The sequence below is a fragment of the Cydia splendana genome, chromosome 1, assembly GCF_910591565.1.
Source record: "Cydia splendana chromosome 1, ilCydSple1.2, whole genome shotgun sequence".
NCBI classification, from domain to species: Eukaryota; Metazoa; Arthropoda; class Insecta; order Lepidoptera; family Tortricidae; genus Cydia; species Cydia splendana.
Window position 1 is genome coordinate 21,719,839 of NC_085960.1, and position 26,358 is coordinate 21,746,196.

Sequence of the window (26,358 nt, forward strand, 5' to 3'; positions counted from 1 at the left end):
ACGGTTACTCAGCATATTGTTGATAAGCCCCACCAATCTTTTACAGGGCACCGTCCTCATAAGTTTATACATCAGGCCTTTTCTCCACACAGTATCATACGCGGCTGACAGGTCAATAAAAACTGCGACGGTCTTTAGTTTATTTTGGAAACCCGCCTCTATGTGGGTTGTTAGCGAAAGTACTTGGTCTGCACAGTTTCGTCCGCTGCGGAATCCTGCTTGTTCTACTGGAGTGACATTGTCTATAAGCGGTCTTATACGAGTATAAATCAGCCTTTCAAGGACTTTATACACGCAGCTCAAAAGTGCTATAGGGCGATAGCTTTTTGGGTCTTGAGGGTCCTTTTCTGGCTTAAGTATAGCAATCACTTTTGAGCGGTTGAAGCCCGGCGGCAGTGTATTTCGCTGTAACATGTTAGAATAGAATGCCCGAAGCCACCTCCGACATTTTGGCCCAAGATGTTTCAAAAACTCGTTGCAGATGCCATCGATACCTGACGCCTTTCCAAGAGGCAGTTGTTTAAGAACTTGGTCCACTTCATCTTGCGTGAAGTCACATGATGGCTCATCATTGTTCTGCAACGTAGGTTTAAATTGGGAAGCCTGGAGATTGATGCTTTTGGTTTCTAGTTTTGGGCCTTTCACTCGAGACACATCGACAATTCTGGTTGCTATGGAGTTAGTAAGTAGTTGTGATGCTGAATTGGACTTGAACCCTGATTTTCCAGTTAGCTTGTTTAGGACTCTCCAGGCTTTTCTACTAGACGTTTTAAAATCCATGGCCTCAACTGTTTTAATCCATTTTTCTCGTCTATTCTCATTTAGCGACTGGATAAGTTCGGCACCTACTTCATGGTACCCGGTTCTCATGTAATCTCTGTATAGCTGTTCACTCTCTTGCGACCAACAGGGGGTATATGATTTGCGGTAACCTCTTGGAATGTTCCTTTTTGCTGTAGCATACAGAAGATTGGAGAAGCGTTTGTAGTTTTCTGCCACAGGAGGTATCCATCGTATTGCGGCCTCCATGCCTGCCGTGAACCCGGGACATTTAGCTTTTTGGAAATTCCATCGAGGTAGAGGCATCGAGTTCGATATTGGTTTTCTGATTCCATTCTCCACAAGTACTGGACGATGTTGGCTGTTTGGGAAATCTGTAAGGACCCTGCGAGATGTATTGAGAGGCATTCCGTTACAGTCACCGGTAACAAAAGTAAGATCAGGATTATAATCCTTTTTCCAGCGTGCAGACCTGAAGGACCCCCTATCTTTCGCATCAAAGACAAGGTGGAGATTGTTATTTTCTGCCCATTCCATCAGTTGGATGCCATTTTGGTCGGTCCTGTTGTAACGCCACATGGTATGATGGCTATTAAAGTCACCCGCATACACGCAGGGATGTGAGGAGATGGGGATATTCGTTGACCATGTACACGTTGGTGGTTTATATACATTCACAACAGTGAGGTCTTTAATTTTAACTGTGGAGGCATAAACATCAGGGCCGCTATTATAGTATTCTGTGATCCCTTCGACATCCGATGCGAGCAGTTGATTTTTTAAGATGGATTATATAATTATATGCTGACAGCTGGGTCCGCATCAAACAGGAACTCTAGAGCTAGAGTTTGATATGAGTGGGCAGCGCCCTCCTACGCTAGCTAAGCAACATGTCAAGATGAATAAAAAAAGATGTTTTTTTACTACCACAAAATTTAAGGGAGAGGAACGAATAGGTACAAAGGGAAAGAGCAAGGGGCGGTTTATTCTATATTGCTAAGTCTGGACTAGTCTAAATGTACTTAGTACCTATAGTTATATACATCTGTACTGAATACGAGAATCTACTGAATAATATAAAGTACAGGTTGGCCCAAAAATACGTTAACAAAGATTTTTTTCTTAGTTTCACGTATTTTACAAAAAGTCTTAAAAAATTCAAAGTTCAATCATTTTTAACTAAAACAAAACGTATTAACTTAAACAAAATGTTAATGTTATTAATTTACAATATGCCGCAATAAAAAAATTCAACGTAGGTATATATCTTTGTGCCAACCTGTACTGTTTTCTCATGAATTCACCACGCTTAATAAACCATCCCGCACGACTAAATAGGTTATATCGCAATTACTCCAACCAGAAAACGTTATCGAACTGTTAAAACAAAGCACTTTCAATTACTATCAATCAAACCTTTGTTTTCCCGTTATTCGGCATCCGACCGCTTTCTACTCAATTCCAGTTACCTATTCCTAATTTTGTTGTGCCGCACTATCAATGAAAGTGTCAGCGTCACGCCAGAGCGGTTTAGTATCTCGTTCATCGAAAAGGGCATTTCAACGTTAAAATCCAACTTAATATGATATTTGTCGCAGTGTACCCAGGGGCGTATTTACCCTAGGGCCATCCGGGCCATGGCCCGGGGCGCCAACCCCCAGGGGCGGCATATAGGGGCGGCATCGGATCGCATTTTGCTTTTCTTCCTTGACTTCTGGGGCGGCGAAACGTATTGGCCCGGGGCGCCAAATTTCAAAATACGCCCCTGAGTGTACCTCGTGTGCACCAATACCTTCTTGACGTTTTTTTTTTTAATTTTATTTGTTTAATCGCAGGTCAAATGGGTCGTTTGGACATCGGCGTCGAGACATTGCCATGCACCCGCTACAACTCCGTGTGCCAAGCCAACGTGATCCTCCTCCGGCGACTCGAGCCCGGACGCTACGTGGACTTCAGGCTCTCCGTGAGGAACACCAGGGGCCGCAGCAGCAGGATCGCCTGCTCCATCACCGGGACCAATGCGACCACCCCGAGGGACACCATATTCCCGCACCAGCCACCTATCGTCTTGGTGCCTGAGGTATGTGGTGCTCAACCTCCTGATGAACTAGTATCAAAATTTCCCAATAAGTTTAGTATTGATACTTAATTTCCTAAGAGTTGAACTTGGTGGATAGGTATGTAAAATACGTTTTTGGTCCCGAAGTTTTCTTAAAGGGACTGAATAGGACACCAATTGTATTTTTTTAAACAATTTGATTACTTATACAAAAAAAAAATATAAAGTCATTTATTTCTTTTCCTCGGATCGTTTTAAATTTACTTTTTGTCGCGAAGATAAGACCTTATCCTATGTTTTATCGCATTTTCCTTAATCCCGGTTGTCGAGGTAAGTCACGCTTATTTAATTTTGTCTGCGTTGGTGTAAATTAAAAGAGCCACAGACAGAGTGGATAATGAGATTATAAGGGTTACCTTAGATACAATTACGAAATGGTTCGCGTCAAATTAGTTTCAGAAATTACTAAGTTATAGTGATGAGACATTTAATTTGAACTAAAATACGCGACAACGACGACAGATATTAAACTAAACTTTACTGTACAAACTTGTATGGTCTAGGTTTCTGCTAAGTAGGTATACGGCAACGGCCTCCTGGCCTAGTCGGTAGTGACCCCCTGCTTATGAAGCATCAGGAGGTCCCAGGTTCGAATCCCGGTAAGGGCATTTATTTTTGTGATCACCAGATCATCACGAATATTTGTTCCTGAGTTATGGATGTTATCTATGTTTCAAGTGTGTATTTATCTATGTAAGTTTGTTTATCGTCACCTAGTACCCAAAGTACAAGCTTTGCTCAGTTTGGGACTAGGTCGATCTGTGTAAGATTGTCGACAAAAAATATAAATATACAATACAAACTTGATTGCCTTGTTTTGTGCTGTATTATTTTTTGCTGTATAATAATAATAACATGATGCCGAGATAACCGCCATGTGGGATGTTGACTCCACGATCGTTGTTCCTATAGTCGTGTCAGCGAACGGTCTCATAGCGAAGAGTCTCGACCAACACCTAGAGAGACTCTCGCTGGGTGGTTGGATCAAGGGTCAGATGCAGAAGGCGGTAATTTTGGACACAGCGCGTATAGTACGTCGATTCCTCACTCTGCGGCCCTGACCGCCGGCAGCTTGGGCCCTGCCCCGCTGCCGGCGGCACCCTAGGTTAGGTTTTTTATAATGTGTTTATATGTATTTTTATTGTTTTTTATGTGCTTTTGTATTTTACTTTTATATTCATGTTATAAACAACCTAACTTAAGAAGAAAAATAAATAGAGAGAATAACATGATGCAATGTTCTAGAATTCATTTTACGTTTAAACTATATTGTTTAACGGTTGACAATGAACTCCTTATAATATATTCTATATGTCTCCTCATATCTAGTAGGTAGCAGTGTTAAAGGCACCTGGTGCGATTACCGTATGAGAGCGTGGCTCAAATGAGCCGGCGTCAGCCTGATGTGATGTGATTAATGATGATGACGAACGCACCCTCCCCCTTAAATTAACTCTCTATTAACTGTCACGCATCATTCAAAGCGTTAAGTTTAAGAACACAATACGTTTCAACTAATGAAAATAAAATTTACGCAAACTGTACAGTCGACGTCAAATATATATTTACACTTTTGCACCTTACTCCTTTGTAATAAGGCGAAAAGTGTACAAATATCTTTGACGTCGACTGTAGGTACTCTGGCATCCATTTGATTTGGCAAACTGTCAGAACAGCTACTTATTTGAAATGTAGTAATAAATGGCAAATTACATAAGAATGAAATGACCAGATAGTGCTTCAATATAAACTTTGGACCAGCCCCAATACCTGTAAGACCTCTTCAAACTTCAACAACCGTCAACACCAATGAGAGACAAAATATATAAACACATTTTCTTCTTTGCGACATAATGATTACCAGCGGATAAAAAATGAAGCTTTATAAATGATACGCTGATTGAGATAGTCTATTTGTATGCCAATAGCGAACCGCACCGTGCGTGCTACCTATGTAAGTACATACATAAAAAGTACTTATATTAAAATATTCCCGAAAATATTGCATAGTTATATTCGTGAAAATGGCGCCATGTCGGTCTAGTTTACTTGCCTAAGTTTATAGCAAACGTACAGACACACAGAATTGCTAATTTGTGTTCAGAAACCAAAAAAACCCGTACATGTATTAAAAAGTCTTGATTTTGATTAATAATCTCTTACCATTTCACAATTTTATTAAAGGTGACGTTCGAATGGCAACTGCAGCTGCATTAATGTTGCGACATTACTGCTGCGGCCTTTAAGCGACGATGTATCTGTCAATTTCATTACTACTTAATAGCGACGTTCGCCGCCGCATTATTAAGTACCTCGATCATGACGTTCTAGCGACGTTCGCTGCCGCATTACTGCCTCGATCATGACGTTCTAGCGACGTTCGCTGCCGCATTACTGCCTCGATCATGACGTTCTAGCTACGTTCGCTGCCGCATTACTGCCTAGATCATGACGTTCTAGCGACGTTCGCTGCCGCATTACTGCCTCGATCATGACGTTCTAGCGACGTTCGCTGCCGCATTACTGCCTGGATCATGACGTTCTAGTGACGTTCGCTGCCGCATTACTGCCTCGATCATGACGTTCTAGCGACGTTCGCTGCCGCATTACTGCCTCGATCATGACGTTCTAGCGACGTTCGCTGCCGCATTACTGCCTCGATCATGACGTTCTAGCGACGTTCGCTGCCGCATTACTGCCTTGATCATGACGTTCTAGGGACGTTCGCTGCCGCATTACTGCCTCGATCATGACGTTCTATCTAACTTTACTATATTAAATTGACAGATACAGCGGCGGCTTCAAACCCGCAGCATTACCTACTGTCGCAACAGTAATGCAGCTACCGTTAACATCCGAATGTCATCTTTATACTAAAAAGAAGTAGGTACCTTGTTAAACCGTCTTAGTCATAATTTAAATCTTCCATTTCAGAGCGCTGCTTTTACTTTTTACTCTGGAAGTCTATCTGCCCGATTCGAACTTTAAGATACGTCAATTAATGGATCTAGAAACGATTTGGATTAGATGTGTCAGTGTCAAAAGTGACGTTTTTGTTTGAAGAAACATCACATTTGACACTAACATACCTAATCCATATCGTTTCTAGATCTATTAACTGACGTATCTTAAAGTTTGAATCGGGCCGTATATTTAATCCGACTAAAAGTAGAGATTCCCATTCACTGCATTCGTAATTTCTTTAGGAAAAACTCTTTTGCAGGACGCAAAGCGAGGCACGGACCTGGAGTTCGTGATCGCGAGGAAGAACCCTCTGTCGCCGAAGCCTTTGGAACTGGAATTATGGGTAAAAAATAAAGATAAAAAATAGTTTATTCAAGTAGGCATATTACAATGCGCTTATGAACGTCAAGCTACACCGGCTCCAACCCTACACCTCTGCCTCGAGAAGATTTAAACCCCCTCAATCGTCGGAGGGTATCCCAGTATGGGACCAGCAACAAACTGGGTAATTTATACAAGGACCTTTAATCGTACTTAATCCTTTGGTGAGATGATGAATTTAAGCGAGCTGTAAGTATATATTGGGTGTAAATTAATTAATTAACAATTAGCCGTACTCTGTGAGGTGAATATGTATCATACGGTATACCGTTTCTTATATGTATTTTGCGGAATAACATATAGCTGAACATATAAATCACTATTTACACATATTATGAGGATAACATTTTGGGGGTTTGTGTTATTTCGAATAGTAAAAATAATAGAGAATAATAAATCAAACCAGCGACCGTTATTAATTATATAGGTAGGTAGGGGAGAGGGGGGTAGCTATCACTGGAGGCAGCTTAGAACAAATGCGATTAAAAATGTATTTTTGATGTGTTAATGATCCAAATCCATATTTTGGGCTTGCAACATCGACCCACACAACTGTCACCTGACATATTTGAAGTTTGACAGAACATGAACGAACCAGTGGCTTAGTTTGTTTTCGATGCTACCCGTTAGCGATATTTGTGCAGATTTGTAAGGTTTCTCAGGCTGTATTTGAAGGAAGTGGTTATTGAAACTTAATTTATTAGATAGAACCATTTATTATGTTTAGTGACGAAGGATGAATAATCAAAATTTGCAATGTTTCTACAAAATAACGACGTTTATTTTTTTAAGTAGGTGTTGGGGTAGTTATGAAAAATAAATGGGAGGCAGTTTTGATTAGCAGTCTGTTCAAAACTACCCCAGCCATAAGAAATGTTCATATCTGCCCCGATATTGACTGGCATTTAGGTATGTAAATTGAAATCGTAATAATATTTTAGTTATTTTAGTATGCTCATAATGCATTTACCTAAATTCCATGAACTAAGTGGTCCAGTACTTATTATGTTTAGTCATGTTTAATATAATATTTATTAGAATTTTGTATTTAGGTACAATATTAAAAAATATTAAATTAGTATTCTATAAATAAATGAGGTAAAAATGGTAAGGAATTATAAAAATAAAGAGAATCACAGAGAACCAAAATATAATAAATACTCATATAATCCGCTGTTAAAACATTATTGGGGTAGTTTTGAAAAATGGTATGTGCAAAACTGCCTCAAGGGGGTAGCTTTAGTAAGATTTCAATACTTTTCAAAGGTACCCCCACTGAGGCACCTTTGAACACTCCAAAAAACACGAATGTACAAAATTACCCCATCTTTGTTGTAACTCCAAATTATACGAGTAAACTGTTAACACGATTATTTCTAGTGGCAAATTGTACCAAGTACAGATAAAAAAAATGCGTATATCTGGATATTATTGCCGTTACAGCCCATTTTTCAAATCTGCCCCATGTAAGTTCAAAGCTACCCACTATTGGGGCAGTATCGAACATTATTCCTTGAGTTGCAAAAATCTAATTTGTACTGTTATCTTTAGCTTTATATATGTGCAAATGCAGTAATTACATAGGTTAATAACGTAGGTTGTTGTGTAGAGGCTTAAAACTGGTTTCAATAGGTAATATTTTGAACTATGACAATTAATGTAAAAAGTGTACCAGGCTACCCCCCTCTCCCCTAACTATTGCATTACATTCAGTTACTTAGGGTCGGTTGCACCAAACTGTTCGTATCGTTAAAGAGTTCGCTAAATTTTTATGTATGGAAAGTTAGTAAAGCGCTGGGGCGCGCCGGCTTACGTTGATCAGTCTGTCAAATGTGGTTGGTGCAACTGGCCCTCAATCGTTTAATCAGTGTCCTTACCAAAACGGTCTAAATCTAATATTAACATTATGTACCTATTAGGTAAAAGAATATTGCAAAATTTAGGCGATATTTTAATTTTAATTTATACCTAATTACTACCTACGCGGTAACTAAGAGCCTACCGCGAAAACCAAAATTCGCAAATTACTATTTTACTACAACGAAGGCGTAATTAGAGTGACAGGGAAAGATGCCCGCAATTAGCGAACAACGATTTTTTCACATCACCTATTCGAAAAAGGGATTTTTCTTCCCCGCTAGGAGGGATCAAAGTGGTACTTTTCTTCCCTGCTAGGAGGGATCAAAGTTGTACTTTTCTGTTCTAGGACACATTTTTTTAAATATTACATACAATTTTTTTGCTTAAATAATGTTTTGATACATGATAATTTCCTCATTTATTTATTTTTTTATTTTCCTCATAGTTGATGTGAAAAGCAGTATGTGTCACACGGTATCAAAATTATTTCGTCTTGGGCGTTAACACCCTCATTACGCTTAGGATTCTACTTTAGAATCCCTCACTACGTTCGGGATTCTATTGTAGAATCCATCGCTTCATTCAGGATTCAATGTACGCCCTTGACGGAAATAAATCATTTTGATCCCTTGTAACACAAACTACTATTGCGGTAGGCCCTCTGTTCCTGGTGTAAACTCATGATAGTCATGATCACTTAGGCACAGCCGAGAACACTATACAAACGCGGTTCATTACGCAAATAATGAGACGTGATACGAGGCGATGATTAGGCGTCTAATGACTTTTTCGCTTCACAGTTCCTTGTTTGATACGCGTCGCTATAACCACATAATGAGCTTTCGCGCTGAAGGCCCGTTTCCACCCGTATCGCGCTGATGGATCCCGCAAATTTCATTTTACAATTTTAGTAGCGTGGCGTGCGCCGACGTAAGGCAAATTAGGTATGCACCCGCTGCACATGTAGATGTAATCAATTCACTCTTCTAGGAATTATCCAACTGGATACTTGGATTACCCAATACGTGTTAAGCGGTTCAACGTAAAATCGGGTTTCCATTTTTCAATAGGTATACATGGGATTTCATTAGAGATGGCGTAATGTGTATAACTATGAAGTTAGTAAGTACTCATGTATAACGTGTAGTTTTACTTGCTTTAAACATCGGTAACAGAAAAAGACCACTATAGTCGTATCCACAATGAGATAAGTTGGTAAACACTGTCCGTTTTATTAATTAGCCGAATTAAAACCATAGAAATAAAAGTAACTTTCGTTTATATGTTTGTTGATTTACAATGGTACTAAAATACCGAACAAGTATATTACGGAGTAAGGAGCTTAAAATGACCGTAATTTACATTAAATCATGGCAATTCTTAAGGTTTCGCTAGGATTCCAGGATTCCATTGTGTGCAATGAGAAGGGTCGGACAGCCGCGCGGCAGCAGCGTTGATGATGTTGCACAATTACCAGGCATTAAGAAGACTCAAGGCGTGTTAAATTTCTCACAGTCCGTGGAGAATGGCTAGGCACCCGTAACCTGAGGTCGCTTTATCGGCCACTTAAATGCTATAATAATGGCGAACGTGTCCTTACGTGTACGTACTGTAATTTTAAAGCCGTCCCTCTATTATCTGGGCAGGCTCCAGCTCGTTCTTTTGCAGCAATTACCTATTTTTCTTAACGATCCTTTTTCCCACAGGGATCACCTCTGTTCGCGATTCGACAGCGCCGCGTCTCTCCTGAGAACACCGAGGGTCAGATATTCCTCGTCGGGCCACTAGACTTCGAAGCACAGTCCATGTACCACTTGACGCTATTAGCCGTGGTAAGGAATGCAATTATGCGAAAACATTCAGCTTAATCACCTGGTTAAACTTAATTACGATTTAAATCCAATTCGGTTAAGCATTTTCGAACCATTCGTGTCAAAATGAAATGTGGATTTATAGTAATTGATCGTAATGTTGCGCATGACTTGCAGGACCCATATGTGGAGATAGGGAAAGACACGCGAAATATAGCTAGTTTGGAGGTTGTGGTGGTAATCCAGGACGTCCAGGACATGCCTCCCGTGTTCACGTCGGCTCCCCCCATCACGCACCTGCCGCGCCAGGTCACTCCCGGCGACGTCGTGGTGAAGGTGCGGGCTGAAGATGGTGACAAAGGGGTTCCGAGACAAATCAGATACGGACTCGTATCAGAGGGCAACCCCTTTACACCGTTCTTCAACATCAACGAAACTACTGGTAAGCGAATAAACTCACTAATTGACTTTCGGATTCAACAGCTCTCAACTTCTGTCGGACGCAATCAAGGGTATTAGTGTCAACAGTTATTTAACTCTGGTCGAAAGCTTCGCAGTAAATCGGAATAAATCCCAACGTCCATTAGTGAAATGTGAAGGAATGGAGTACGGCATTTTTAAAGGCAGGTATAGAAGGCAGGCAAGCAGAGAGGAGGAATTTTGCAAGCCGTTGCCGCCATCTGGCTAATGGATGTTTGGCTTAAATAGGCAAAATGACAACGGTTCACACATATACAAAACGATGTGGTACACATTCCTTGTTGAAAAAGCTACAAGTTGATTTCCATATAACACATAAGTAATTAAAGATTGAGTTGAAAGTAAAATGCGCAACGCAATTTTCATGAGTAGTAGTCGTAGTGAGCGACTTTAATAAGTGCCTTCTAAAAGCCCCACGTTATTTAAAATACTTGAACCTCTGCAAATACTTATTATATATAAGGCTAAGTGCAGCGTTTTAGAACCCTCTTGGGGGTAAACATTTGCGTAACTGGCTAAAAGGAATTATTAACCCACGCACTGCCCCCGCTCGGTCGTATTCACAAGATTTTTCATTCACGCAAGCAAGGGGTTGTTACCTTTTTAATGACCTTATTGCCTTTACCTCTGAATTTTGCTTGAATTTACGAACTAAACCAACTTATTGTTGTTACAGTCTTGACCTGAAAGAAAATATGCTGGTGTTTTGTAGGTGGTTATTTTATCATTAAGAAAAACAATCAGTCCAAATACACAGTACTTATACGTCGTATTTTTAGGGTTCCGTTGTAGATATAAGTAATACGCTTATAATTTAATTTATTGATCTACTCGTGCTACCTGGATTCCACCAGAGTACCAGCAAACTAGAGTAGTTTTCATTTTTAGCCTGATAACATCAGCGCGTCCGTCTTACGTCCGGCGGCTTCCGTAGGATATCCTACTTTGTTATCGCCACTCCCACAGCCTTGCTATAGCCCTGGTAGCCATCTGACCCACTTCGTTGTTATTAAACACTATCAGATTTAGTTCACGCTCGTTTAACAAAAACTTCTATACGGCTTCAACTTTCGCAGGCAAACTTTCGTCATTTAGTAAGACAATTAATAGCTAAATAGCAGCTGTTGTCATTATGGTTAAGGCATTAAGGCGAAGTCCTGAATCAACGCGTTGCATTATAACTTTCGTTTGACTTTCTGCTTCCGTAATTAAAACAACAGTGTGAACATCAAACACAAATAATAATTAACCCAGATTGAAGTTACTTGTAGGTCACAGTTTAGATATATTACGCGATTTATGCGATATACTTAAATCTACTTTTACCTAAATAAAGAATACATTTTCTTCAAATGTTGAAATTTGAAAATGGGGACAAAATTGATTGATATTACCTATATAATTTCAGGAAATGTCAAAACTAATATTCAAATTTTGGTATGCTTTACTTAACACTGATCACACTGATACAAAGTTGTATTGTGTTTACTGATATAAAGCTGTTTGGAACCAAAGATTACACCAGGCAAAATAAAGGCACCGCCGGTACGATACTATCCGGCGTCTAATAATCCATAGGTTCTACTCGTACCTATATACTTATTCGAGTAACGTCCTGAATCGCCGGCGAACACCGCTACTGCCACAGCCTTGCAGCATAATGGCTCATTAGACCAAACCCGTCGTCTCGCCTTTACCCATTGTTTGCCCCTACCTTAATTCATAATAAAGGGCCTTTGAACGTCCCTTCGCGTAGAGCACAACTGTCGGTGCAGTCTAGCTACTATGTAAGTGCCTAGTTAAGATAATTAGATCGAAGTCCTTTGTAAAGTTTCATCTTTATTCTTGCGACCTTGTTTGAGTTCTGATACAACTCGTTAAAACTAAACTATTTACTAATATTCAGCCATTTTAGCCGCACGCAGCTCATTATACATTTTAACTCTTAGTCTTAACCGACGTGTTCTGATATTCACACAAAATGTCCAGCTCATTTCGCGGCAGTCGAAATGTTTTTGTTCAATAATCATCGACTTCAAGGCTTTTCAGATTAAGTATACAAAACTGTCTTACCTATACTAATTTTATTTTACACTATTTATTATTTTTTTTAAACACCAGCGATGTGAAAATTATTTATATTGCCTAATATATTTATCGATTTAGTTGATTGAATACATTTTTACCCCTCTTTCTACCGATTTGACACTCGTTTTAGCTAGGAAACGCAATGTGCAATTTCTCGATGTAGGTACATAATTTCTAATATAAGTAAAGTCTGAATAAAACGGTTTAGGGTACAAATAAATTATCGGAACGTAGAGAAACACTCAAATAATACCTACTACCTTAAATACTATATACAGTGTGGAAAGATAAGTCGAGCCCTGGAGGGAAACTACCTTAAATCCTTAAGCTGGCTCGTTTTACTTAAAGGAGACATTCCTTTATTTTGAAAAAGAAACAAAACAGCTTTTTTAAGATTTTTCTTTTTTTCTTCAATTTGGCTTGTCTAAAAAAATCTTGAGTATATATATATTAGATTTTATGGATATTTTATACGACAGACGAGTGAAAGACCTAATGTTTCTTGGAGAAATGTTATCATTAACATTAACTGTATCGACTAGTATAATAAAATTGCGAGTGTTTATGTTTTGGAATTTTTAGTCGGTTCGAGTCCCGGGCGAGGCAAGCGAGTTTCAGAAAATCTTTGAATGCAGTTTTGTTTCTTTTTTACCCGACTACGGCAACGCAAAAGGAGTGTACGCGTTCCAAAGCCGGGCGCCTTCGGCGCCCTCATACCAAAAGAGTCGGGCGTAGCCCGACGTACGAGGCACGCTGTACGTGTTCCAAAGCTGGGCGCCTTCGGCGCCCTCATACTAAAAGAGTCGGGCGTAGCCCGACGTACGAAGCTCGCTGTACGCGTTCCAAAGCCGGGCGCCTTCGGCGCCCTCATACTAAAAGAGTCAGGCGTAGCCCGACATACGAGACGCACTGTACACGTTCCAAAGCCGGGCGCCGAGAGCGCCTCCATGCCAAAGGATGGCGCAGCCCGATATATGCGGCGCTATGCATGCATTTCTGTACTGAGGATGCCCTCGAAAAAGTAATATAAAGTGACTTCAAATAGTTAGTAACGAAGTCATGACCCCAAAATTAATTAAATAAAAAATAAGATCAAAAACTAAAACCCAACTACTGCAAATCGCGCTCTAAAAAGTATGAAACAAGATAGAATTCTTATCTGAAATTATCAAACAGGAAATATTATAAATGTTATAATTATTTGATAAAAAAATACAACGTAATATAATTTACTACATTTATTATATATTTACAAAGATTCAGAGGATAGCCGTGGTCGTATGCCACTTTACCTTAAAGTTTATAATCGTGGCATACGACCACGGCGATCCTTTGAATCTTTGTAAATATATAATGAATGTAGTAAATTATATTACGTTGTATGTTTTTATCAAATAATTATAACATTTATCTCTGAATCTTTGTAAATATATAATAAATGTAGTAAATTATATTACGTTGTATTTTTTTATTAAAAAAATTATAACATTTATAATATTTTCTGTTTGATAATTTCAGATAAGAATTCTATCTTGTTTCATACTTTTTAGAGCGCGATTTGCAGTAGTCGGGTTTTAGTTTTTGAACTTATTTTTTATAAAAATAAAGGAATGTCTCCTTTAAGTAAAATGAGCCAGATTAAGGATTTAACGTAGTTTCCCTCCAGGGCCCGACTTATCTTTCCACACTGTATATTATCAAAATTTTTAGTATTCAAAAAATTAAAGTATTAAATTAAGTACCTACATATGTCATGTTAGGGTAGATAGAGATTAGGTAATTTGTAAGAATGTGATATGTATTTAAAGAAGTGTTAATCACAAAGTAAATAAATATTTATTTTTATCGTGATACGAATTTCGTACTCGTGGTGTTACGGGCAAAGTGATTAAAAACATGGAAGTTAAATTTTAACTTATAAAAGACTATAGTTTCCTATCCTCGACAGCAACAACGGGTGGCTTTATGTGAACATTTCCAATCAAGGTAACCGGCTTTCATTGCTCTTTGAGTTTATATCCACACATGTCCATATCGCTTCACTGGCCACTACAGGGTACAGGGTGATTACACGGCTCGATTTTCAGCTAATTGCCCGGTAGATCGCCACTCGCCACACCCCGTTTCGGTTGGTTCGCATTATTTTAATGACCTCCGGGCCAGGAGACGTGTGAACAAGCTTTACATCTAAAACCATGGAGACATTTCAATCCTTAAATTAACGATAACATTTCCTTCATAATTTAGCGTTCCATTTCCCCCTAAATCTAAAAATAAGAATATTGTAAGTGGCCGAAAGTCTGACAATACAGGTAGGATTGTGCTCTTCAAATCGCAAAGTAGAGGTATGCCCGCCCACGCAAACTTAGCGCTTGGCAGAAACCGTTACTACATAGGGATGTTAATTGACTAGATCTACGCGGTATCTAACTTTTTCTACTTTTACTTTGGGATTCACTGGATTCAGTAAGTCAAAAATTATAAACCATTAAATCTATCCTCTTATGTGCATTTGACAAAACATTATCTATATCTACCTAAATTGCTAATAATATCTCATAAATATATTTAAAAATATTTAATTGATTAAATTGTGGTCTCAATTGACATTTTACAATGGTCCAACTAGTTACCGATTGCTCTTTTTATTGCCGTAGTAGGTGTGCATTTTAGTTTAGAGGCCCTAATTGATCCATAAATAGTAACAGTGTGACATTAATAAGAAATTAGCACACAGTGATAAAACAATACCGATTGCCATAAATCTATAAGTTGGAAGTGGGTAAAACTGTACTCGACGTTGTCGGCACTTTGCTGCTAGTCTGTGACAACAGCGACAAACCGACAATGGGTAGGGCAGCCCTATTGGAACTTACCCGATATTGGAAGAGGCATACTCGCGAATTTATCGCATTAATCAGAACACCTTATACGAACTGAATGGAATCGAGATTCAAAGCACTTTGTCTGCCGTTTGCATAACGGTAATGGATTTAGGAAGTTAGCGCACAAATTACCGTAGTTCTAATTACTAGTGTGTTGATTTACGTGTTGTGTTGTGAGACTTGTGAGTGGGTTTTGGAGTTTCGTCTTGCCACGTGCAACAGTATCTAATCCCAAACCTGTATAACAGAGGGTCTACCTAAATATGCTTCAGATTATACGAGTGTAAGGTTTGTCAAAAATCTTCAGTGCACGGTCATGATATAATAAAAGGTCTTTGACCTACATATCGAAGTATAGGTACTTAGTTTAGTAAAATGGTAAACAATCTTGACGTGTCTTTTTATTGAAATTGCTTTAAAAAAAATTGTAATATTACTTAAGAAACCAAAAGAATGTACAAATGAACATATTTGCTATGTAACTTACTTGTTGTGACTTATGTTTCAAAAGTGTTTTTCGTCACGTGAAGATCGGTTATTAGTAACTTATTTTCTAATCCTAAAAAAACGAAGTATACTTAGTGGTTCTCTGAGTTCTAATTACTTATCACGGTATGCAAATGGTAAGGTATTGTACCGGCCCACTCGTTATCAAATTAACGACGTGCCATCGTCAGTTGTCAGAAACGAGCCCGAAAGGTTATCATGGAAAGCACTTTTGTATGCTAATTGCGAACTACATTCTTCTCGGTGACAACTAGCTGGGATAATGAAACGCAAGACGCCACCTTAATAGTAGCTTTGTTCGACTTACATTGCTCAGGGTTATATTCTTACCGGCATTAGCTACTGGTTTTAACACCATTTTATACTATGTAAAGGTTTGCCTATAGCAAAAAGAATAGATAGTATAGAGGGGTCCTGTCATTGTAAATTTTGTAGTCACTGTAAATTTACTGCCATCTATCGACACACGGCTAAAACTCAAAATGAAAACGCATAAAGTTATCAAATAATGTATATATATGGATAAATGATTTTATTATTTTTATATCATTTTGATCCATGTTCATTCACTGATATCTATGTGTTAAAATTGTTAAATATGAAACGGTGTCGTCACGCCATCTAGCTGAGGATAGGCTAAAGGTGTGTGCGACATCTATTCGAGAATGACTTTTACTTGAATTCCGAGGCACGTTTTTTCCTTAGACTTTATACGTCTTATACGAAGTTATATATGTCTTTGCCTATAGTCACCAAAGATCGTTTGTGATTGACAAATGTTCTTCATTTATTTGACACATACTAAATTAATTAATTTCATTTAAAACACGTCATCCAATCATATGATACTTGTAATATTGACTTAATTACTATTATTGAAACAAAGTGAAATTAAAAATTATATAAAAAATAACATCTAGGAATCACAAACTAAATGTTATTTTTACGCATAAATGAGAGATTATATTTTTGTCAATGTACTAAATCAATAAAAAATCCTATACTTCTACCGACAGTTTGTTTTACAATAAAAGTAAAGTTTAAAATAAATCGTGACAAAAAATATAAGTGCTGCCATCTATGAATCATTTCTTTAACTTCCCTGCACGGAGAAGGGATACGTTATTATTTCGGATAAAAATGGGTCTTCTAGGGAAGCAGTGAACGCTGTACTTCTCGCGTTAGATAATAGATGGAGCGCATTCCGTTGTTTGTATTCATAAAGATCCTGCCTAAAAATGATTTATATTACCAAAGACATATGTAACTTCGTATAAGACGAATAAAGTCTAAGGAAAAAACGTGCCTCGGAATTCAAGTAAAAGTCATTCTCGAATAGATGGCGCACACACCTTTAGCCTATCCTCGGCTAGATGGCGTGACGACACCGTTTCATATTTAACAATTTTAACACACAGATATCAGTGAATGAACATGGATCAAAATGATATAAAAATAATAAAATCATTTATCCATATATATAAATTTTTTGATAACTCTATACGTTTTCATTTTGAGTTTTAGTCGTGTGTCGATAGATGGCAGTAAATTTACAGTGACTACAAAATTTAGAATGACAGGACCCCTCTATACTATCTATTCTTTTTGATATTACCTATATATTTTCGGATGAATAATATGAATATAGGTTGCAATTGAAGCATCAATTAATAATAATAAAATAATAATAAATAAATATTAGGGGACATCTTACACAGATCAAACCTAGCCCCAAACTAAGCAAAGCTTGTACTATGGGTACTAGGCGACGATATACATACTTGTATAGATAAATACATACTTATATACATAGAAAACAACCATGACTCAGGAACAAATATTAGTGTTCATCACACAAATAAATGCCCTTACTGGGATTCGAACCCAGGACCATCGGTTTAGCAGACAGGGTCACTATCCACTAGGCCAGACCGGTCGTCTTAAATTAACTAATGAGTTACTGGAATTAATTGATTTCATTTCAATTTCTGATTCAGCAAGACAAGTTTGTGAACTAAATACCATGTACTAGGGTGACTGCTATAGTTATTGGCCACTACATAATAATTGGCCACTCTTAACAATAAGGTTTCAATTGGCATGTTTCTTTCTGATTTGTTAGGAATGGCCAATTACTGTGTATTGGCCAAACAAGACAATTTTAAAAAATATTTACTACAACAATTTACTCTTATTTCCAGGCGAGGTAACCTTAGAGCGTCCGATCGAGGACATAGCAGCTATCTCTCACGCGGGCGCACCCATCCTACTCACTGTCGTGGCTGAAGAGGTTCGGCTGTCCAGGGAGGAACCCGAGGCTATGTCCTCGACCGTGCAACTGGCCTTTATACTGCCCGAGCGTGAAAACTCTCCGCCGTACTTCGAAAACCAGTTGTAAGTGTCAATTTTACTGGCGGTTTTCAAGAGCACCCTAGATAAAGCGTGACACTGTGTTGTTTTCTTCATTACTAAAATTCTCACTAAAGTTTTTAACAAAATCTTCCAGTTACGTGACATACCTGGACGAGAACGCACCCCAAGGGACAGCCCTAACTTTCAACGATCCGTACATCCCGCAAGTGAACGACAATGACGCTGGTAAAAATGGTGTGTTCTCGCTATCGTTGGTCAACAACAACGGAACGTTTGAGATATCGCCGACAGTCGCCGAGCGACATGCGCCTTTCATCATAAAAGTTCGGGATAACACTATGTTGGATTTTGAGGCCCGCAAGTCTGTTGTGTTTCAGGTACGACCATTCCCGTTTACGTGTAGCTTCTTATTAGCCTATTTAATGTCTTCTTGATAATACATGTTATAAAACAAACATTATTGGGTGTCTCTACCCAACACTTATTATTTAAACGTACTAGCACCTACTTAAAATAATTGAACTTAGTTATTCATTTTTATTTTCAGATTGTAGCACAGGAACTTGGTCCAGCAACCAACTTGTCAGCGACAGCAAACGTTACTGTATATTTAAATGACGTAAACGATAACCCTCCAGTTTTCTTAGCGGCATCATATGAGGTGGAGATCTATGAAAACGTAACCGCTGGAACGAGTGTTGTACAAGTCGCTGCCGATGACGTTGATACAGGAGCATTTGGGAAGATCCAATACACTGCCATATTAGGATATTTAAATACGTCGCTAAACCTGGATCCTATATCAGGAGTTATTACGGTTGCGACAAACAACCACGGCTTCGACCGCGAGGCGATGCCAGACTTGCATTTTTTAGTAGAGGCTAGAGATAACGAAGGCGTAGGTTTAAGAATAACAGTGCCATTAATTATTAAGTTACTAGATGTAAATGACAACCCACCAGAATTTGAAAGATCTTTATATGAATTCGTACTATCCCCAAGTCTAAATAACTTCACGTCAACGGCAATCGTCAAGGCAGTTGACAAAGATGCAGAACCACCAAATAATGTAGTAAGATATGCAATTTTGCAAGGAAATAACGACGGTAAATTTGCAGTCAATGAAGAAACAGGTAATAACTGGTTTATAAATTATATGCCACATTTTGCGCTTTTATTCACTGTTCTCAATTAAAGCGGTTATATTTTATATTACAGGCGAAATGTATCTACTTGGAGCCTTAAAAAGAACAAAGAAACAAAACGTTCATCGACAAAAGCGACAGTCTGATGATGAACAAGAGAGTGAGAATTACGTCCTAATGATCGGAGCACACGACTTAGGCATCCCAAGGTTATCTTCATCCACAACAGTGAAAATATATCCTCCAGAAAGCAAGACCAAGACAATGTCCTTCATAGTTCCTGGAGCAAATCCTGATAGGCAGAAACTAGAGGAGCTTTTAAGTACATTGTCAGGAGGAAAAGTCACTATTATTGAAATTAAACCTTATAAAGGTTACGATAATGGAGTAACAGATCCAAGTGGTCATGCGTCTAGTCAAGAAAAGTAAGTCATGATAAAGCATTTTAAATGGTATCAATTATTATGATTTTTATTATTAAAAATAATATTCAATTTGTTGATTTCAGAAGTGAAGTTATAGCTGTAGTACGAATGACAGGAAACACAGCTATTAATGTTGCTAAGCTCGAGGAACAACTAGCGAAAAGTAAAACAATTTACAACACTGGATCAGCAAGTAATTTACCCACAGGATCTAACACAGGTTCTGGTTCAAATTCAGGCATAAATGCGGGCGCCAACTCGGGAAATAGTAATTCGGCCTCAAACTCAGGTTCTAATTTAGACACAAATATGGGAGTAAATTCTGGACAAGGACATAGAGACCAAACTTCATCCAATGATGATGAATCTGTAAGTATAGTTGGCATTATATTAATCTACTTAATAGTAATAAAATTTGATAAGTACGTAATTTATTAATCTACTTAACCTTAGTTAGGTTTTTTTATACCTAAAATTTGTAAGAAAAACAAATATAAATATGAATTTAGTTCCTCGTTAATTGCATTGAATAAATTGTAAAAGTAATTGTTACCTATTTTACCACAGCCACAACTTTCAGTATTTTGATTTGTTGTTTGTTTCAGGTGTACAAAGCAGAAAGCCGTTTATTGTTTTGGTTATTAATTTTGTTAGCAATATTAGTAGCCTTAGTGCTACTGTTATTAATATGCTGCTGTATTTGTGAAGGATGCCCTCTTTACATGCCACCAAGGTAACGACCCGTGAATTCAAATTGTATTAGCTTTCTTTTCATCCTTTCGCTAAAAATGTTAAATTAACGTCCAGATCATTATTTTAGTACCTATCATCCTTTAATTTTGTTCGTTTTCTGATTAACAGACATAAATGCACCAACTAATCCGAGCATGTTTTCACCTGAGCTTGTGGTAGGTACACAAACTTCATCAATTTATCATTCCACACTAAATCGCTGTTGCTTTTAACGTTTTAGTTAAGTACCTAGGCATTGTCGTCCATTATTCATTGGTGCATGTTAATGAGTTTTGTTTATTCGTTACTAAATGTGTAAAATATCATACTTAATTTAAGATATACCAGAATAGCTAGGTACATAGATATTTATTAATAAATTCTAGGAAAAGAGTGATACGTGTCAACTCCACAGAGGACGACGTACATTTAGTGGTGCGGGACAAAGGACTTGGGAGGGAAAACAAGACGACGCAAAATTTAGAAAATAAATCTATACAAGCGACCGAATGGAGGAGAAGAGAAGCGTGGAGTGCCGAACAAGCAGACTTGAGGACAAAGCCAACTCAATGGAAATTTAATAAGAGACAATACAGAGGATCTAAGGAGCAGTCTAAACCAGCGTCAACGCCGGGAGATATGAGACAAGAATTTATACACGCCGCCGAAGATAATGACTACAAATACAATGATGGCAGACAGTCCTTCCGACAAAGGTACCTAAGTGAAGTACATGAATATACGTAGCATTATTTCTAGCAAAAACGAAAGATTGACAAAATGAAATATGGACATAACTGTTATCAATAGATCTAGGACTTTTTCTAGGAAAAACGAAAGATTGACAAAATAAAATATCGACATAACTGTTAGTACGAGTAACATCGAATACCATTTCGCCGTAGATATTATTTTATGATAGTTACCCCCATAGAATTGTGGTACAGGTTATAGGTAGTATGGGTACATATCGATGACAGTTACGTCGATATTTTATGTTCACCATCTCTCGTTTTTGCTAGAAAAAGTTCTAGGTCTAGTTATCAATAAGCCCAGCAAGTCAAAAATAAATATTTAAAAGAAAATTATAATAAATTTTAACTGACCAAAATGTTACAAGAATATAAATCAAATTCAAATTGACATAAACATTTCCCGTATATTTATTTATTTACTATTTGTTTACTATAGTTTTCGTTTTTATATTCAGGTACAGTCTAGTGTAAAGAAATATGGGTGTAGACAACTTAGTCAAAAATATGTCCCATAGTTCTTAGTTCGCTAACATAAGAGCTATGGGACATATTTTTGAACTGATTGGTGCACCTATATTTTTACACCTGACTTTACCTGAATTTAATAACACTATAGTACCAGAAATAGTAGGTAATCTAAAGGCATTAAAAATTTTAATTTAAAATGGCTTATGTATTAAAGAAGATAGGCTACGTCTTCTGTAATTTGCGGTAGCTATAATCTTTAACAATGTTAGTATTCTCTTTAGAGTTGAGGTACCTACATGAAAATAAATTTTATAAAATTTAAGACTAATTTTATAATACATTAATAAAATTAGTAAGTAGTAATTAGTTAAATTATAATTAATCTAGACGATTTAGAATTCAATATACTTCAAGTATTACTTTTCTGTTTTCAGAGATGGTCCTAATATTATCTACACGAAGGAAATGCAGCTTCAGGAAGCTTTTGCTAATAAACATAAGGAATATATTGAAGACTTAGAGAACGGATATGACAGAATCGCGACGTTACATTACCAACGACATGAACAAGACAACGATTCAATTCGCAGGCATGAAATAGACCGTGGCTCCGAAGTCGGCGTTTTCCTCAAGGCTGATGATAAAAAAATGCAAGAAAAATCTGTTGGCAAGGGTAAAACTCGCGCTCCATCTTCACTCGGTCGAGATCAGTATTTTATAAAAGAAGGTAATACTGAGATTTTAAGATTAGTAACTCGAGGAAAAAATGAAGAAGAAAGATACGTTAATCTTCCAACACATCAACAACGACCTGTTACATTGATTCCACATACTCAATATGTCGTAGTTGACAGTGGAAAAGATTTATTAATGGAAAGGTTTATAAGAGAACAAGGGGAAGAAGCAAAGAACATAAGAGAAAGAATGGAAAAAGTCACTGATTTAGACATGCCACAGGATAAAGATGGCAAAAGCTTTGGTCAGAGATCACAAGCGGGAAGTGATGTACCCAGTCAATTTCATGATTACTCTAATATGCCTCTCGATGTTCCGGGAGCTATTCCACTCAAAGCAAATTACTTGCAATCTGCTCTATTAGAGATGCAAAACAAATCGTCTATACATCAAGAACTGTTAGAATCTTCCCTTAGGAAACAAAATGAACTATTACATCAAATACTCATTGAACGAGAAAGGTTGATGCAAAATCATGAAACAGCATCTCAAGTGGAAAGCAAATTGGAAACACAAAGCTTGCCCGGGCATTCTGTAATTGCTACTCAAACTGAATGTCATATTGGAACACAGACTGAACCGGAAATTTCTAAACCTACAAGAAGGAAAGCTAGGAGTGACAACGATTCATATAGTGAAGATGATTCAGAAATGGTGGTGGAAGACGATACTAAGAGAGTAGCATGGGTTAAGAGAAAAAAACCTAAAAAGAAAATAAAGTACAAAGATCCTCGAAGAAGCATGAGAGTTTACGAGATAAAAAGGAAAATTAAAACACCTATTATAGAAGAAAGTGAAGCCTCACCATCGTTAGAAAGTGAGAAACATGTAAAAATAAGTAAAACAAATGAAAGGGAGGAACTTATCAAGAACTATGGTGATATGACTAAAAGTACGGTAACTACATCGAAAAATGAAACTGTATGTTCAACTCGAATAAAAATGTCTGAAAATGATAGGAAATCTGGACTTAGAAAAGAACTACTTATGGAGATATCTGATTCGTTAGACGAAAAAGTAGAATCTGAGTTGCATGATAAACGGCAACGATTTAATAGACAATCATCAATAGCTATTGAAGACTCAAATGACAGTAATGATTTACTCGCTTTGGAACACGAAAGCAATGAGAGTAAAAGCAGAGCCAGCTCAGCTACGAATCATCGTAATGTGATATTTTCAAGACAAGGATCTTCAACTGAAGCGCGAGAAAGAGCAGGTTTATCACCAATCAAATTAAAATCACCTGTTGTAGAGGAATCTCCATCCAAAAAAGAAAGTTCGAGTAACACAGAATCGCACAGTAAAAAAACAGACGGGGAATCATCTAAAGGCGAATTATCTAAACCAGCTCAAAAAAGTATACCAAGATATATGCAATGGTATGGTAACAAAAAGTCGTCAAGTATTGCTTCGAAAATAGAATCTAAATCTACAGATAAAGTAATCCCAAACAAACCTAAACGACTTACTAAAACCAAAAACGAAACTGACAAAGAAACAAAAATCGATAAAGACAAAACGGGTAGGTATGGAAAAATAATTAATAAAGATAACCAAGCAGATGCTCCAGATGTAAAAAAAAACTCCAAAGGAAAAGAAAATGAATTTATTCACCCTCGTTTACTAAAAGAAGAAAAAGTGACACCTGTTCCTGAAGGGCCATTACCAGATGTACACCCATTATTGCAGCACTCGGAGCATAGATATGAGCATCAGTATGAAAATCAGAATCCACTTTGTTACATACAGCCTACTCATATTCCCAAGTATCTAGTGGGACAACCAGATGCTATGCCTCGAAAACAGTCTGTTGAGCAGCAACCTATATACGTTAATCAAGATGATGTTAAGGCGGAAGATACAAAACAGGAACTCTCTGAAAGCGCATTGACTCATAGTATATCTATTTCAACTAATTATGAGGACAGTCATAAAGGTGCACCAGAAGTCCATGTTTCTAAAATCAACATTGGCGGAGATAGTGTTCCTGACGTAGGTCACAGAAACGTGAGTAAGATAGACGATAATGACTCTGGCATAGCTATGAATACGCTTGTACAACAGGCTGGTAATATAAAAAGGTTACCAATAACCGAGAAGAAAAGTATTTTTACAATTGCCTACGATGACGTACAAACGAAACAATTACGACCGGACAGCAGTTCCACTTCTTACTGATAAAACCTCGTCTGATAATTTGTCATTGTGCCTTATTGTGATAAGATTTGTATTAATCCACTTCAAAGACTATTTGGGTCCGTCCAAAAACACGTTTCAAAGTATTAATTGTACATAGTCAGTTTAGTCTTTCCTTGATTAAATTTTAATATAGATTATAAATAAATCAACTGCCTTTATTTTGACGACTGGTATACTTTAATAAATAATTTAATTTAGAATATAATGTAAATACCACATACCTACGATGTTGAAATTATAGTTATAAAAAATACATTATTTAAATTACTCTTAGATTTAACTTTATTCAATGTACATATAATATAATCGTCCCACAATTTTGCAATTTTGCAGTGTGTAATTCTATATTTGTTAAAATATAAAGTTATATACTTATTAAACTGTTATTTTAATTACCTACATACTTACAACAAAACTGAAATTTATAAGTGAAATTATATTGATGCAATGAGATGGTTTTGAGCACAAATGTATACCAGGAAAACATGTAACTGTAAGAGAATATAATACTGTCTGAAAACACAGGTAGTCTACTCGAGAAACTGAAAACGGTGAAAAATAGAGATACTAGTTACTCCTAAACTAAAATACGTGTGATCATGTGTGGGTACCTCATTAGATTCTCGTAATGATGTCTAGAAAAATGTATTTGAACAAAAAATATCCAAAGTTATAAACAAAAAAAAACAAAAAAGGTGAAATAACTTAAATATTCTTAAATATTTTTTGAGATTATTTACATTAACCTAACTTTTCGAGATATTGGAGAAATAAAAAATATATACTTTTTCCCCCTTTTTATGTTTATAAATTTTGATATTTTTTGTGGGCTAAATACACGCTTCGAATACATTTTTCTAGACATCATTACAAATCTAATGAAGTATCCACACGTATTTTTAGGAGTAGTATCTCTATTTTTCACCGTTTTCAGTTTCTCGAGTAGACTATTTATTGTAGATTGACACAGATATATTCTTATATTATTGTAATTAAATATTGAACAATCACAAATATCACAATGCAACTGAGTACAAATATAAATAATAGGTAGGTACTATAAGAACGTAAAGATGGGCATGTATTCAAAAGTTGCTTTGGTTGCGCTACATGGTTCTAGTTTTGCACCCGTTACCAGGCAAACATGAGGATAGAAGAGGTGAAATTATAAAAAGCTACCATTTCTAGATGGTGCAGCCATCTAGTATACATTTACGGAAACCAGAAGCATTGTGGAAAGGTGGCTTTCAACACCTTGCATTCGGGGAGATGAATTCGAGCACGCGTACTTGTAGAATTTTGAAGAGCGGCTAACAGATGGCAGCACTAGGAATTGAATTAAGGTTTCGCAATAATATTACAATATCATGATTGCTTTGGTCTCATTGAACCTTAATTTCAATTTACCCATTTACCAAAATTCCTAGATCTCAAAACAGAATAGTGTCAACATGCCTGAATCTCAGAACGCCTAACTTTTTTGTCAAAATAGGTACTTGCCACATACCCAAATAATTTTCTTATTTTTAGTTATTGTGCAAAATTTATTGTAATTTTTTAAAGTGCATCTTAGACCTATGTTCGTGATTTTTTCTATGTAGCAAAAGTCAAAACCTCAGGATTCGAATCGCTGAAGTCCCTAGAGAAA

General features: G+C 37.2%; 1 protein-coding gene across 3 annotated transcripts in view; it reads left to right on the forward strand.

Moving 5' to 3' along the window:
- Positions 1 to 25,090, forward strand: part of LOC134796803 (cadherin-86C) — a 113,603-nt gene extending 88,513 nt beyond the window's left edge. For 2 of the 3 annotated variants that reach the window (XM_063769029.1, XM_063769032.1), the window contains exons 4-15: positions 2,616 to 2,860; positions 6,123 to 6,206; positions 9,811 to 9,936; positions 10,093 to 10,357; positions 18,077 to 18,269; positions 18,382 to 18,625; positions 18,796 to 19,381; positions 19,467 to 19,818; positions 19,902 to 20,187; positions 20,424 to 20,551; positions 20,937 to 21,266; positions 22,208 to 25,090. In XM_063769029.1, the coding sequence (XP_063625099.1) occupies positions 2,616 to 2,860; positions 6,123 to 6,206; positions 9,811 to 9,936; positions 10,093 to 10,357; positions 18,077 to 18,269; positions 18,382 to 18,625; positions 18,796 to 19,381; positions 19,467 to 19,818; positions 19,902 to 20,187; positions 20,424 to 20,551; positions 20,937 to 21,266; positions 22,208 to 24,689 (5,321 nt within the window). In that variant the 3' untranslated portion in view covers positions 24,690 to 25,090. Of the gene's footprint in view, positions 1 to 2,615; positions 2,861 to 6,122; positions 6,207 to 9,810; positions 9,937 to 10,092; positions 10,358 to 18,076; positions 18,270 to 18,381; positions 18,626 to 18,795; positions 19,382 to 19,466; positions 19,819 to 19,901; positions 20,188 to 20,423; positions 20,552 to 20,936; positions 21,267 to 22,207 lie in introns of those variants that run through there. The other variant, XM_063769036.1, reaches the window with a different exon arrangement.
- Positions 25,091 to 26,358: the final 1,268 nt, after the last annotated feature.